The sequence below is a fragment of the Lytechinus variegatus genome, chromosome 19, assembly GCF_018143015.1.
Source record: "Lytechinus variegatus isolate NC3 chromosome 19, Lvar_3.0, whole genome shotgun sequence".
Lineage (NCBI taxonomy): Eukaryota > Metazoa > Echinodermata > Echinoidea > Temnopleuroida > Toxopneustidae > Lytechinus > Lytechinus variegatus.
The window spans coordinates 11,770,429-11,787,375 of NC_054758.1; the positions used below are offsets into that span (position 1 = coordinate 11,770,429).

At 34.8% G+C, this 16,947-nt stretch overlaps 1 protein-coding gene across 1 annotated transcript in view; it reads right to left on the minus strand.

The window, feature by feature from the left end:
• The window catches only part of LOC121406277 (centrosomal protein of 63 kDa-like), a 49,041-nt gene that overhangs the window by 8,704 nt on the left and 23,390 nt on the right, over positions 1-16,947 (minus strand). Inside the window, exons 10-13 of the mRNA XM_041597295.1 lie at positions 14,970-15,020; positions 11,838-11,897; positions 2,774-2,890; positions 2,010-2,168 (exon numbers count right to left, since the gene is read on the minus strand). Coding sequence (XP_041453229.1) covers positions 2,010-2,168; positions 2,774-2,890; positions 11,838-11,897; positions 14,970-15,020 — 387 coding nt within the window. The remainder of the gene's footprint in view (positions 1-2,009; positions 2,169-2,773; positions 2,891-11,837; positions 11,898-14,969; positions 15,021-16,947) is intronic.

The window sequence follows — 16,947 nt, forward strand, 5'->3', positions numbered from 1 at the left end:
GCCTTCACCACAAATTTTAGGTTGAAAAGTCTTCACAAATTTTTCAGGGGGGGTTGCATATCAAAACTTTGAGGGGGGAAAAAAACTGTATACCCCCCTCCCCTGTATGCCACTGGCTGCACTAAAGCTGTGATAATAGTTTGCAGCAGAGCTTACAAAACCACATACTGCATAATAATAATAGGCATCAATATAGCGCCATTATCTAGAAATATTCTATTATTATTACCCCGGCTTTAGCTCAAGCTGCCTTTCAGCGCTCATGCATTCAAGGAATTACTCCTGCCGGGTACCCATTCACCTCAGCTGGGTTGAGTGCAGCACAATGTGGATAAATTTCTTGCTGAAGGAAAACACACCATGGCTGGGATTCAAACCCATGACCCTCTGTTTCAAAGTCAGAACACTAATCCACTGGGCCACAATGCTCCACACATACTAACATCATTATCGTCATCATCACCACCATCATCATCATTATCATCATCACCATATCCATATTTATCATCATTATTAATCAATATCATTTATACCTGCTATTAAAGGTAATAAAGATAAACTGATAACATCTCAATCCAAATAAAGTATACACACATACATCTTCAAACCATCAGGAACATATTAAATACACCCCACTTGAGAGCTATTTGCTAACACAAATGATGGCTTTATACTGCCTTGTGAAAGCTAACGCTTCATGGATAATTAACTTTATCAAGCTTCAAAGCATTAATTCTACTTCATTTGACGCACCGATGCTGATGAAATTGTTGCATGCCGATGTCCCGTGGATTACTGAAGGCAGACGGTCGTAAAGGCAAGGCCAATAAAAGCGTTTTTTGCCAGACAATTAATTTCCATTGTAATATCATCAATAAATCAAATGGAATCTATTTTCCTTTTCTTCTTTTTGAGCATACTGCAATATACTGGATGAATTAAAATATATATGTATGCATAGTAAGAGGGAGAAATAATGAACAAAAGTCAAGATGGGCACTACAATTTCTTTCAAATTACTTCAAACCTGGTTTCTGGTTTGATCTGGGTCTGATTTCATAAATACTTGCTATGATAGCAACTCTTGCTGGACTGTCAACCTTCATTGGAAGAGCCAATCAGGAATCAGAATTCTCACCGTTGTCATGTTACATGTAGTTCACATTCCCAGCAAGACTTTCTAACATACAGTAGTAATATCATAATGAAATGAGGCCCTGGTCCAAATTGTTTTTTTTTTCAACCTCACCTATCATACTCTCTACCACAGATCACTATTATCAAACCACTTTAAACCTGGTTAATTGGTTAATAACTGGGGATCATAAATATTCTGCTTGCTTTCGATCGGTCTGTTCGGTTGATTCACCTATATATACTTTCAACCTCACCACTCAACGTCTCTTCCATTGTCTGGTTAACTGGTTAAACCTGGTTTAACTGGTTTAATACTTGTTCTATACCTAGCTGCTCCTGATCGGTTTGATTGAGTTGACTCACCACAAGACTTTCTACATGTACCTAAGCACTAAAACTCTCTACCAAACCCACTGTTATCAAACTACTTCAATCCTGGTTAACTGGTTTAATCTGGTTTACAACTGGTTCATACCTTTTCTAATTGCTCCCGATTGGGTTTACTGACCAACTTTGAGCCACAACATTCCGTCTCTATTTTTTCCCTTTTTTTTAAACACCTTCAAACAAGATTATCTGGTTTAATCTGGTTCATAACTGGTTTAGTCTGGGTCATACTTGTTCTATTCGCTCCTGATTGGTTTGATTCAGTTGACTCATCATGATACTTTCAATCTCAGCACTCATCTACTCTACTCTCGACCTGCTGCTATCAAACTAATTCAATCCTGGTTAACTGGTTTTATCCAGTTTGTTTGTAAGTGGTTTAATCTGGTATCTAAGTGGTTTAATCTGGTTCAAACCTGTTCCAGTTGGGCCTGATTTGTCTGACTGGGTCGATTCCCCACTGATTGGGTTGATCTGGTTTATACCTGTTCTATCTGCTCCTGATCCGTCTGATTTTGTTGACTTGCCACAAGACTTTCCATCTCAGCACTCATACTCTCCACCATAGCTTGAAAGCCTTCCATCATCTCTCCCGCAAAACTTATGCGACCACAGATCGGAGATGGACCGGGACTATCATTGACCTGGGTTTTAAAAAAATGAAGCAAAAAAAATGAAATTACAACATTCAATTCAGGTGAATCTGCAGAAAAAGTCGACCTGTTAACCCTAACTAGGCCAGGCTTTTTTGGCTGTTCTGTGGCCACCTGAGATCTTGGCTGCGAGCATCGCAAAAATTTGCACGCTGGTAGAGTGCGATGTAATTTACAAGTCTGTAAGGTAAAGTTTTTCAAAATAATGAGATTTTATTTCATATGAATTAATTATGCTAATTTATGCATACATGTAAATCATACTTTTTACTCTAATTCACTAAATAAAGCTCCTAGAATGTTAATTTTTGGTAAAAAATATTTTTTGTAGTATTCTTAACAATCACAATTGAAAAAAAAAATTCTTATGTATTCTATTGTTTTATGAATTTCTTATGTATTTCTTTGTTTTTCAACCATTTGTTTTTCTTTAGTTTTTTAACGCCAGATTTATTGCACAACCTTTTTGAAGCATAATTATGCTAAAATCAATTGATTTCAGCTGTTTAAGGTTAACACTCCTCAACCCCTTGAAAACTGTTGGGCATAAAATTGAAATAAATTTTATTTAAATCATAGTCCTATTCTGTACTTACTACTATTCTTAATTCGCTGAGTAAGTTCTCATTCTTATCAATGAGTCGTTCATCCATACTCGATGTCATTGGTCGTATCTCAGATTGCTCCAGATCTCCTTTCTCAATTTGTACTGCCTACAAGAAAGAAATAATAATAATAATTGGCATTTATATAGCGCTTTATCAATCTACAACTGTTCAAAGCGCTTCACAATTATTATTACCCGGTCACTGGATTCATAGCATTCCAAGCAGCCTGTCAGGTGCAAACTTGCTAAACCAACCACAATGACGGTTGTTTCCTACCTGTACCCAATTAGCACCTGGGTGAGAGTGGCAAAGTGTGGATTGACGCCTTGCCAAAGGGCGCTAGGCCATGGTGGGATTCAAACACACGACCCTCTGATAACAAGGTGAGAGTCGGAACCGCTACACCACGGCGCTCGTCTACAAATGTAGACCCACATCTGCAGTGTGTGTACCTCAGCTGATTCAACGAGTCTGCATAGCAGACTAGGTCTACTGAGGCTGCAGAAGTGGGTCTACAACTTCTTGCTGAAACCCTCCGTTGCCAGTAGACGCCATGATTGACAGCAGATTTGTGGAAGTAGGGGCAAGAGAGGGATTACGATCCAGCTGCATTTATGACCATTTCTTATCTTGTGGAATGTATGCACATAGGGCAATTCTCTTTCACATTCTGGGCTTGCTACATGTATATACAGTTGTCCTCAAAATTATTCATACCCCTTGTGGAAAAACATTCTTTGGTAGATTCTTTACTTGTAAAAGCTATTATGATGTAACTTTCTTTGTATCTTTTGTCTGCTTGTTGCTATGCATGATTTGACATATGAGCTGGCAAGTCTTCATTAGCATAATAATAGATAGGGTCGAAACTTATTTTTTGCACTTGTTCAGAATTATTCATACCCTTGCCAATACCTCAGCAAAAATGTCCTTTTATGACAATGCGCATTATTTTCACTGTCTGGGAATGTGCTATTCTTTGTTCTATAGTTATTTCAAGATGTTCCAATGAATTAAATACCCTCTTTGTTAAAGAAGCCATTAAACAATGATAGAAAATAGCATCTTTCTAAAAGGGTATAGAGGAAAGCATTCTGGTTATTCTCAGTCTCTGATAATCATGGCCAAGAAGAAGGAGCTCAGTGAGGACCTACGGCAACGTCTTGTGAATGCCCACATTGAGGGAAAAGGTTACAAGGCCATTTCCAAGCAGTATGACGTCCCTGTGGCAACAGTCCAGAGAGTAATCAAGAAGCACAAGAGGTACAACACTGTGAAGAACCTTAGTGGGCGTGGCAGGAAGTGCAAGGTGTCCCCTAAACTTGCCAGGAAAATCTGCAGAGAGGTCAACAACAACCCCCGGACCACAACCAAGGCCCTACTTGAAACGCTTGACCGGTCAGGGACGAAGGTGTCCCGGTCCACCATCGAGCGAGTCTTGCACAAAGGAGGTCTCCATGGACGCAGGCCTCGGAAGACACTGTTGCTTAGGAAGAAACACCTGAAAGATCGACTGGCCTTTGCTGGAGGTCATCTGAAGCAAAATCCAAGCTTTTGGTCAACCATCCTGTGGTCTAATGAGACGAAGTTGGAGTTATTTGGCCATATGGATGTTGAATACGTCTGGAGGAAGAAAGGGCAAGCATACAATCCAAAGAACACTGTGCCAACCGTCAAGCATGGTGGTGGGCACATAATGCTATGGGGATGTTTCTCTTCCAGTGGCACAGGGAACCTCGTTAGAGTCAAAGGAATCATGAAAAAGGAGGATTACATCCAGATCCTTGATGAGAACTTGAAGGAATCTGTCGAAAAACTCCAGCTTGGCCCTAACTGGAAGTACCAACAAGACAATGACCCAAAGCATACCGCCAAGCTGGTGAAGAAATGGTTCAAGGACCATGATGTCAACGTCCTAGAATGGCCAAGTCAGAGTCCTGACCTGAATCCGATCGAGAACTTGTGGCGAGACCTGAAAGTCAGAGTGATGGCTAGGAACCCGACTAACCTGACCCAGCTTGAGGCCTACGCCAAGGAAGAATGGGCCAACATCCCGCAGGAGACGTGCAGGAAGCTTGTGGACACTTACAGGAATCGTCTAGAAGCAGTCGTAAAGAACAAAGGCTATGCTATTGACTATTAATGAAAGACATTGGACTCAGAAAACCTAGGGTATGAATAATTTTGAACATGACATTGTTTGAATATCTATGAATAAAATACCCCTGAAAAGAGAAATTTCTTGAATTGTGCATTGTTGTTATTCTTTCACTAGTAGGTCACACATAAATCATAGAGAAACTTGATAAAATGCATTCATTTCATCACAAACATGAAAAATCACAAATATTAACAAGGGTATGAATAATTTTGAGGACGACTGTAGGTCCATGGCTATAGGCCTACATACATGGGTAGATACATATGTGTTTATATACTTTGAAATATCAAGGAGTTAGAGGTGATATCTCCTTGGAAATATCTTCTATAACAGTCAATGCAGAGAGGAACGTGTATACAGAATATGAATATGTAGAAGATCACCCCCGTCATGTAATTGGGCCTAATAAGTAACATAAAAATAAACATTGCCCTTTCTTTCTTTTCCTTTCTTTCTTCTTTTTCGTTCTCCTTTTTTCCCTTTGATTCTTCTTGATTTTTTTCTTTTCCTCTTTCTTTATTCTCTTCTGTTTTCTTTCTTTTTTTTCTCTTCTTCTTTTCCTGTGACCCCCTTTCTTTCTTTTTCTTTCTTTCTTTCATTCATTAATTCATTCATTCATTCACTCTTTCCTTCCTTTCTCTTTCCATTTTTTCTCTTTCTCTCTCTCTCTTTTACTCTTTCATTCTTTCCTTTCCTTCTTTCTTATGTTTATTTTTGTTTTTCTTTCACTTGCTCTCTCATTCTTCTTCCCTTCCTTAAATATCCTGTTTTTAAAATGATGTATCTTTATCATTTCTACATTATAGTGGAACCGATTGATTAACAACCGTTTTCTAAGATAAGAAACTATGTAAGCAATGACTTGTTCTCCTCTCTTAATTTCTTCCCCTTCCTTTCTTTCTTTCTTTCTTCTGTTTTCTTTTATGTCTTTCCCTGTCCCCTTGTCTCTTTCTCTTCTTTTCCTTATAAATTAAGTCTTGTTTGCCCTGCCATTAACATTTAGCTTCACATTTTCTTTATACATGTAATTCTATTCTTTCGACTTAAATGTTTTCTGTCTTCATTAAGCCTATTGTGAATGTGTTGATGTTTTGTTTTATGGCTAATATCAAATAAAGATAAATTGTATACATATTTCTTGAGATGAGATATAGACATCGCCATTGCACATGAAATACAGAGGCCGTGGAAGCAAGCTAGGGGGGGGACCCAGTTCCAAAGCCGTGTACATAATCGTAAAAATGACCATATATATGATTGTGATTTTTTTTTCGTCATAAGCCCCCACTTTGAAAACCATTCTACGGCCCCTGAAATATACACTGTTCATCACATCAGAATCATAGAAACTTGTCGATATTCTATTCTGAAAAACAGACAATTTAGATATTTGGAATTCATAAAAGTGTTATTATCTTATTCCGTATCTAATATAAGAGCGTGAAACTTGTTGATATTGCGGCCTGAAAACTTGACATTTTAAAGCACATTGTATTATGAATAGAATGCACGGATAATATTTTTAACAATTCATGCAAACGCAAATCGCAAGCCGACTCTAAGTTTTTACATGTTTTATGAAATCCCATAAAAAGGGGATTTTAAGTAGTGTGTAATAGAATTAATATACAGGTATACTGGACCTACCAATCAAAAATGCTAGCGCAGAGCGCTAGCTCATATGCCTACTTTTTCACAATCAGACACCTCAGATGGGATATTTTGAAACTTGAATGTAATACACAAAGACAATATGTACAGTACTTGACAAATTACATAATGCGAACGCACAGCGAAAGCTGAAAATGTTGATATTCACACCATAAAACGGACATTTTACAAAGCACTTATGACAAAAAATCATTTGTAAAACAAAATAATGAAGCTCGATGTCCGAACTGAAATAAGATATGTATCTCATCGAACAGGCAATGTCAGCGCGAAGCGGGAGCGAAAATTTTACATAATTTTGTTATTTTCCCGGAGTTCCCCTGACCTTATCTTATTCTCTTGTCTTTCTTCTCTTTTTTTTCTTCTTCCTCTCTTCTCCCTTCTTTTTCTTTTTTATTTCCTTCTTTTAGTTCTGCCAATATAAGGGGGGGGGGCGGACACTTCGGGCCCACCCTGGATCCGCCTATGAAATGATATAAATAGCATACACTACAGCCAATATAACTGGTAAGCACATATATGTAACAGACAACAAAGATCTGACCTTCTTTCCACAATTCAAATCCAACAAATTAATATTTGGAAACAAAATAATTATCCTTCAAACCAATGGGGCACATACATGTAAGCAGTTTGCACTAGTAAATAAAGCATCAAGGCATATACATGTACCTCTCAGGCATAACTATATGCAACTTTCACATCTTTGGCATCGACATTGCATGTGTTGACAAAGCTAATTGTTTTCATATTCAGTTCATTCAGCATTGGCTGATTTAAATCACTATGATGATTATTATTTTCAAATCATTGATTTAAAGGTCATATCCACCCCAGAAAAAAAAGTTTAATTGAATAAAAATAGAGAAAAATCAAACAAGAATAACGCTGGAAACTACATCAAAATTGGCTGTAAAATAGAATAGTAATATCATCTTAAAGTTTCGCTTATTTTTCACAAACCGGTGGGTGTTTAATAAAGCTGTTCGTATATAAGAGCGACTTTAAGAATGATTGGTGATCCTTTTCTTGTGGTAAATAGTATATATATCTGCGATGATTTATCGCGTAAGAAAGGATCATTAGTCGTTCTTAAAGGTCAAGTCCACCTCAGAAAAATGTTGATTTGAATCAATAGAGAAAAATCAGACAAGCACAATGCTGAAGATTTCATCAAAATCGGATGTAAAATAAGAAAGTTATGACATTTCAAAGTTTCGCTTATTTTTAACAAAATAGTTATATGAACGAGCCAGTGTTACATCCAAATGAGAGAGTCGATGATGTCACTCACTCACTATTTCTTTTGTTTTTTATTGTTTGAATTATACAATATTTCAATTTTTACGAATTTGATGATTAGGACCTCCTTGCCTGAAGCACAAAATGTTAGAATAATGGAATTCCATGTGTTCAGGGAGGAATGAAACTTCATTTCACATGACAATGACGAGAAAATCAAAATATTTCATATTTCAAACAATAAAAAACAAAAGAAATAGTGAGTGAGTGACATCATCGACTCTCTCATTTGGATGTAACTGGCTCGTTCATATAACTGTTTTGTTAAAAATAAGCGAAACTTTAAAATGTCATAACTTTCTTATTTTATATCCGATTTTGATGAAATTTTTAGTGTTATGATTGATGAATTTTTCTCTTTGTATTCAAATCAAGTTTTTTGTTGGGGTGGATTTGTCCTTTAAAATTGCCCTTAACTTATGAACAGCTTTATGAAAAGGCCCTTAGTTATATGGACAATTCAGTGATATGAAAATCAGAGAGTCGATGATGTCACTCACTCACTTTTTCTTTTGTATTTTTACTGTTTGAATTATACAACATTTCAATTTTTACGAATTAGAAAAAATAGGACCCTCTTGTTTGAACTACAAAATGTTAAAACAATGTAATCCCACATGTTCAGGGGGGGGGGGATGTTTTTTTTTCATAAAAAAAATTCATATTTCACATAATAAAATACAAAATAAATAGTGAGTGAGTGATGTCATCGGTCCCCTCATTTGCATACCGACAAGGATTTGCATATAACCACAACTGTTTTATTTTTAAATTAAGCAAAATTTTAAAATGTCATTACTTTCTTCTTTTAGATTGGATTTTGATGAAATTTTCAGCATTGTGCTTGTCTGATATTTCTCCATCGATCCAAATCAACATTTTTCTGAGGTGGACTTGACCTTTAAAGAACAAGTCCACCCCAACAAAAAGGTTGATTTGAATAAAAAGAGAAAAATCCAACAAGCATAACACTGAAAATCAAAATCGGATGTAAAAATAAGAGAGTCATGACATTTCAAAGTTTCGCTTAATTGAAATTATGTGCACATCCTGGCTGGTATGCAAATGAGGAGACTATGACGTCATCCACTCACTATTTATTTTGTATTTTATTATATGAAATACGAAATATTTTTATTTTCTTGTCATTGTCATGTGAAATGAAGTTTCACTCCTCCCTGAACACGTGGAATTCCATCATTTTAACATTTTGTGCTTCAGGCAAGGATGTCATAATCGTCAAATTCGTAAAAATTGAAATATTCTATAATTCAAACAATAAAAAACAAAAGAAATGGCGAATGAGTGACATCATTGACTCTCTCATTTGGATGTAACTGGCTCGTTCATATAACTATTTTGTTAAAAATAAGCGAAACTTTGAAATGTCATAACCTTCTTACTTTACATTCGATTTTGATGACATTTTCAGCACTATATGCTAGTTTGTTTTTTCAGTATTTATTCAGCACTTTCCCATTATCCTGGGTGGTCTTGAACTTTAAGAAACTGTCCTTATGATATTAATAAGCAAGAACTCACAATATTTATGTATAAGTACAAGCAGAGGTTGCTACCCATGTAGTTTTCAGATTTTTTTTCAATACAGTAATCAAAGTTCATAACCATAATGCCCGTTCTTCCAATAAATTTCATTTATCAGGTCTAGTCACGAAGCTGGGTTATGTAGGTCCCAAACAATGGAATGAGATTCCCCAAATAATAACTAATTCACAATTTTTATCTCCCTTTAGAAAACAGTATACAAATTTTCTAGGAAATGATTATTAATTCTCACAGTTGATATCAATCATACTTGTACTGTATAGACTACCCATGTAGTTTTCAGATCTTTTTTCAATACAGTAATCAAAGTTCATAACCATAATGCCCGTTCTTCCAATAAATTTCATTTATCAGGTCTAGTCACGAAGCTGGGTTATGTAGGTCCCAAACAATGGAATGAGATTCCCCAAATAATAACTAATTCACAATTTTTATCTCCCTTTAGAAAACAGTATACAAATTTTCTAGGAAATGATTATTAATTCTCACAGTTGATATCAATGCATTCTTGTACTGTATAGACCCCTCAACTCGTGTTCTTTGTAATGTGTTGTTTTTTTTTCTCCTTTTTCCTGCACTATAATGATATGAGATTTTGTTTTGTATTGATGTTGTGTTTTTACTATGATTTGGTTATCCAGCCTCACAGGTTTCTTATTACCTTCATGGGAAGCCACGCAATTTATTTTTATTATATAATCGCATTATTTGATGTTTCCTTGTATTTTCATCCTATTTGTGAAATAAAGATTGAATTGAATGAGTTTGATATGATGAAAAGTGTTTGATAATACCATAATACCATAGAGCTACCCATTACCATGAACATTGCATAACTGGTTTGTGAAAAATAAGCAAAACTTTAAAATTTCTTATTTTACACCAGATTTCGGTGAAATTTTCAGCGTTATGCTGGTTTGATTTTTCTCTATTCATTCAAATCAACATTTTTCTGGTGTGGACTTGACCTTTAATAGTGTGAAAATAATTCCTGTAGACACTGTATGTATATTACAAAGCGCAAAGATTGAGAGTTGCGGATGGGAATTTAAAGTAAACACATTGCCTGATAATTTGTAGTGCTTCTAGTACACCTGAAAAGATACAGCAAATCCTCAACATGTTTTCCCATTGGCTGTGTGCTTAACCTCGACATGCATCGCTCCAATCAATCACATTGCTGTGATATTTTGATTTAGAGTTCAAAAGATTCAATTACTAATGATTTTCAATCTGGAGCAGAACCAAATGATTGAATTAAAAGTATATTAATAGAAGTTTGACCTATAACAGTTTCAAAATGGCAACAGGTTGCAACTGCACATGCACAGCCTGTAAGTATGAGGGAGCATTATGCACTCACTGTATATAACTTAAATGATTAAATGTTTGTCTTTAATAATCATACTTCTGTCTTTTAATATATACAGTTTATAATGGGAACAAGTTGTATATGCATACAAGTCATGTAATGGAACAAAAATACACTGGCCCATATTCAAAACCACTTTTTGGATGGACTACAGGAAAACCTTGTGTGAAAAAACATCTACATGTATAACATTTTTATCAAATATCTAATACTGTACATCACATTTTGATACAAAACAAGCTGAAGTATTTTCCATTTATTTCCAACTAATTCCCTTGATAAAGACTCTATCTATGACAGATTGCTCAATGCGACTACTTCAATTGGGCTTTCAAGATAGCAATTTCAAGAGTGCATTTAAGATATCAAAGAGCACATTTCAAAATAAAACAATAACATTTGATCGTTGTACAAACGCAAAAAGGTGATAATCAGGTGGGTAAACAATGACATTTGGTCTTAAAATAAAACTGGGCTTATCTTCGCACAGTTTGCATAGAAATAGCCTTCAAATAAAGCTCTGTTTACACACACTTAAAAAGTACAACAGCTGGTCAATTCCCACAATCAGTAGCAAATTCAGCCCTTGAAAGATATTGATATACAAGTACAGTGGTATATGTGTCAAGATTCTTTTAAATATTGGATTTTGACCTCCACCATAATTTATGGATACAAACAGATGTTACACTTTATACACATTTTTTTCAATTTCCTGATATTTCTTGAGCATTAAACTTCAAGGACCATTTTCATCTATTTTTTATCACAAACGATAAAGGATACTTCCCTTCAAAATCAAGTGGCGAGGTTCATTCAGTATCGTGCATGTTGTGTGTATGATAAAGTAAACACATAATATTTCATAAAGAGAAGGAGTGTGTTTTAATGCAAGGAGTTCACTGGGCGACGCCATTCGGCATTTTTCCTGATTTTTCCCTTTATCAGCACTGAAAAAAAAGAAAAAATCATAGACTTACCTGAAATGCTGATTGAAGGTCTTTGTGACTTTTGTAAAGCTCAATGTAATTTTTGTTTTCCTGGAAATAAAAACAAAGAAACTTGGCATAGTTACACAGGCAAAGGTGACCTTTTTGTATAGCCAATCTGTGCATTTCATAATTTTGGTATAAAAATCAAATTTTCTGATTAACAATGGAACACATGCTTGTGCACTGGCTATCAGTAAAGTGCACACGCACCTCTCAATTGGGCAAGGTAATTGTGACATCACAAGCTTTTCACATTACAGTCTACTGTGATTGGCCCGTATTCTGATGCCGGTTTTAATTCAAACTCTGGTATAAAGTTGTGGTTTTAGTATAGATTTCTAATTGTGACATAAATCTAAAACAGTAGGGGTCTAATTTACTACATGTAGCTTATATTTGACTGTCAAATGACTCTTAAAGGTCAAGTTCACCACAGAAATATGTTGATTTGAATAAACAGAGATAAATCAAACTAGCATAACGCTGAAAATATCATCAAAATCAGATGGAAAAAAAAGTTCTGAAATTTTGTAGTTTCGCTTATTTTTCACAAAGCAATGATATGCACAACTCAGTGACATGCAAACGAGAAAGTCAATGATGTCCCTCACTATTTCTTTTGTGTTTTATTGTTTTAATTATACAATATTTCATTTCTTACAAATTTGACAATAGGGACCAACTTGACTAAACTATATACAGTATATATAGTATTACACAATGCTAATTTCTCATGTTCATGGTGGAATTAATCGTTGTTTCACTTGACAATAAGGAGAAAATTAGAATATTTCATATAATAACATACAAAAGAAATAGTGAGTGGGTGACGTCATCAGTCTGCCAATTTGCAAACCGACCAGGATGTGCATATGACTGTTTTGTGAAATTAAGCGAAACTTTAAAATGTTTTAACTGTCTTATTTTATATCTGATTTTGATGAAATTTTCAGTGTTATGTTTGTTGGATTTTTCTCTTTTTATTCAAATTAAACTTTTTGTTGGGGTGGACCTGTCCTTTAACTGTCTGGGGAGGATTCACATATACATGTATAAGATTTAATAGTTGCCTTCACCAATAAAGTGTTACGAAAGAGCACAGTAAACAAAAGAATCATACAATGTTAACAATGTTTTGAAATTTTTGGCTTCCCATAAATTTAGCACAGGGTATACCATGGTCTAAATTAAATCTGGCCTTAGAATACGGGCCATTAAAGGGGAAGGTCACCCTGAAGAAATGTTCATTGTAAAAATAGCACAAAAAATAATGAAAATTATTGGTGACGGTTTGAGGAAAACCCATTAAAGATTAAAGAAGGTTGTGACATCATAAACGTGCAGCTGCCCCATATGTTATGTAATACAAAATGCATAAATTTCAACTTTTTATTGGTTTGTTATGATTCATTTTTTTTCTTTTTAAGAACGGTTGTGAAATAGTTTGTCTATTGATATACTGAAGGAACACTAAAAAACATTTTTGATTTTCTGAGAAAATGACATTTCATTGAATTTTTATTTTACCATTCGATATGTACAAAGCTGCTTGCATATTGCGTCACAAATCAAATAATTGAATTCTAATAACTTTTATATTCTTTGATGGATATTTATCAAACCTTTCAGCAATATTTTTCATTATTTTTTTTTTGCTATTTTTAGAATCAACTTTTTGTCAGGGTGAACTTCCCCTTTTAGTTTGCTCTCTTCTTCCCTGGCGGCCAACTGATGCACTGGGCAAACTGCCACAGAATATTGCATTTGTATTATATTCTATATATATTCTCATTTTATGTAATGACACTGATATTGTGTTTGTCAATTGAATGTATTTGAATAATTATGAATAACTAGATGAACAATAAAATGAATGAATGAAGAGTGAATGGATGGATGGATGGACGAATGATATCTATATATATATATATATATATATATATATATATGAAAGAAAGAAAGAAAGAAAGAATGAATGAATGAATGAAGAGTTAATGGATGGATGGACGGATGAATGAATATATATATATATATGAAAGAAAGAAAGAGAGAAAGAAAGAAAGAATGAATGAATGAGTAAATGAATGAATAAATTAATTAATCAATTAAAAAAGAATATTAGAATACAATAAAAATACAGATTTATCAAAAATGTTTAGGGTTGAATGAATGAACCCCTCCCCTGCATTGCAAGAAACTTGCAATCAATTGCACACCCTCTATTTTTTTCGGTCCATAAAACAACCATGTCTTGCAGTTAATTGCAATTTAGTAATTGATCTAATCTAATCCTTGAATCAAGAAGGTTAATCTGATTTGCTACAGCTAACGTTGATCTATCTGTTGTAAAATTGCAACAGAATAGTTGCAATTGATCACAAATATTTTCTTGCAACGCCCCCTAAGTCTATCTCGGGTTAAAACAGTTTTGTTGTTTTCATCTAAATGAGTTCATATCTACTATAGATGGTATCACTGCCCCTCAGTCCTTTTCACCACCCCCACCTCTACTTTGCTCTCACACTCTTCAAAAGCATTTTCGGCAAATAGAAACAATTTTCTAAAATGGATTTGTGAGATTACACAAATTCTAAATGTTAATTTCTCATTTCTAATCATTTTCATCAATATCAAATTTGCTGCACTTCACCTCACCATCTGGATCAAATTAAAATGAAAAATCAATTCATAAAATCAAAAAGAAAATCAGCATTTTTTCATATTACCAGGCATCAATAAAAACCAAACTCATGAGAAAAATACTACCAAAAAAAAATGAAAATACATGAATTAAACATAACACACGACAAAGAAATAATAAATCATTCAATATGGAACCTGTCAAGCTCTATTAATGAAATTCCATGAGAAATTGTACACAATAGTACAAATGGCATACAATACAAAGGTTTCAAACCTTGTGCAAAAAAGGGAATCATAGTGGCAAAAAGAGAATTTCCATCTTTTGAGAATTTTGGCCATAGAGACAGGTTTTCTTGATTTTCTATTGAAAAGATATTATGAAGAAATATACATGCAATACATGTAATGCCATCATTTTATGCAATAAAACGTAATAATTATGTATGTAGCTCCACACCAAATGTGAACGAGTCTTACCTCTATGACTTTGTCAATCAGCTCATCTCTGTGCTGTATAACATCATTGAGCTAAAAATTAAGAACAATATACACAATAACTAATTATCAATTGTTTTCATCATTTTACTAATAGTATTTCATTAAATGCAATTTGCAAGAGGAGATGCAAAGAGAAGGAAAAATAATAATATTCAGCATTTATATAGCGCTTAACACATCGGAACGTCTCTAAGCACTTTACAGATATATTATTATCCCAGTCATCGGATCCTTGCATGCCCGCATACAATGTATGCACCTTCTCCACTCCCTGGGGAGCATTCCAACAAGAGTTCCAAGACTCCATTTCTAGGCATCCTACCAGATACCCATTTAACACCTGGGTGGAGAGTGGCAAATTGTGGATTGATGCCTTGCCAAAGGATGCTAGACCATGGTGGGATTCGAACACACTACCCTGTGATTACAAGGCGAGAGTCAGAACCGCCACAATACGGCGCTTCCAAAAAAAGTATTATTGCCATCAAGCTTTTCACTCCTACCTGAACATGCATGGTTGGATCAACAAGAATAGAGTAACCTTCATTATGAACTACAATTATTCAAATAGAAAATGTATTTTGAAAATTTGAACTGTTAGTATAAAAGAAAATATGGTGGTGTAATAAGGAACAAAAATGGGATTAAAGAAACAGAGCGACCATTGGTACATGACTACATGTAATAGGATGTTGTATAATATGATCATCATATTGATGCGTCGTGGTGTAGTGGTTCTGACTCTCGCCTTGTAATTATGATTAGCAAGAAGTCTGTTCATCAAATTTCTCATTTCTGCCATTTTGCCGCAAGCCTTTTTTGAAACCCCTACAAAAACATCCTGTATTCGAATCCCGCCATGGCCTAGCGTCCTTTGGCAAGGCGTTAATCCACACTTTGCCACTCTCCACCCAGGTGTTAAATGGGTACCCGGTAGGATGTGAAAGCCTATTTATGTAGTATGCCTAGCAATTGAGTCTTGGAACTCTTGTTGGAATGCTCCCCAGGGAGTGGAGAAGGTGCATACATTGTATGCGGCATGCAAGGATCCGATGACCGGGGTAATAATATGTCTGTAAAGCGCCTAGAGACGTCGTTCTGATGTATTAAGCACTATATAAATGCGAAATATTATTATTATATGATTGAGTAAAAATTTAAAAAGAAATTATACATATAATCAAAATGAGGTTTGCCCGAACATTGATTAAAACAATAGGCGGCAGAAGCGGGGGGATGTGTCCCCCCTAAATTTCCTAAAAATTTAAGTTGATGACCTTTTTTTTTTTTTGCTTGTCAAAAAATTTTGGTTAGCCACTCCTAAAATTTAGGTTGATAACCATTTTTTTGGGGGGGGGGCTTGTCCAATTTTTTTACCTGTGTCCATCCCAAAATTTCAGGTGGACTCCCATTAAATTTTTTTGCTTCCGCCGCCAATGAAACAAATTGATATAACCAACCTAGGATGTACATTAATACTATAATATTACCACTTATGAGTCAATATTTCTAGTGACTAGTTTAGGGCAAAAAAGTTATTAGCCTTGATGATCATATATTCTCGCCCTTGAAAGTTTAATGACCTCATTGCATCAAAGCCTTTCCTCTCGTGCATTATTACTTACAGCATGATCATAAAAAAGGAGTTGATTATATTTATTACATTAAGGTAGAATCAATTAAGCTTCCAACCTCCAAATGAACATTCCTGTAGTCTTAAACACATGCCTGAATACAGCTATAGTCTGCAGGCATAGACCCTAAATGGCTTTTTTTATTAACAAGTGGTTTGGGAAACAAGTCTAACAAATGATCCAGCATCATAATCAAACTTAAAAATGATTTAAAAACCAAAAATTTGTGATTATCAGCCTGTCAGTGTCTTAGCGTCGCATATAAAGTACTGCAGTTTTGTAAAAATCTAATTTGTTTTTATTTATATAAACTGATAAGAAAA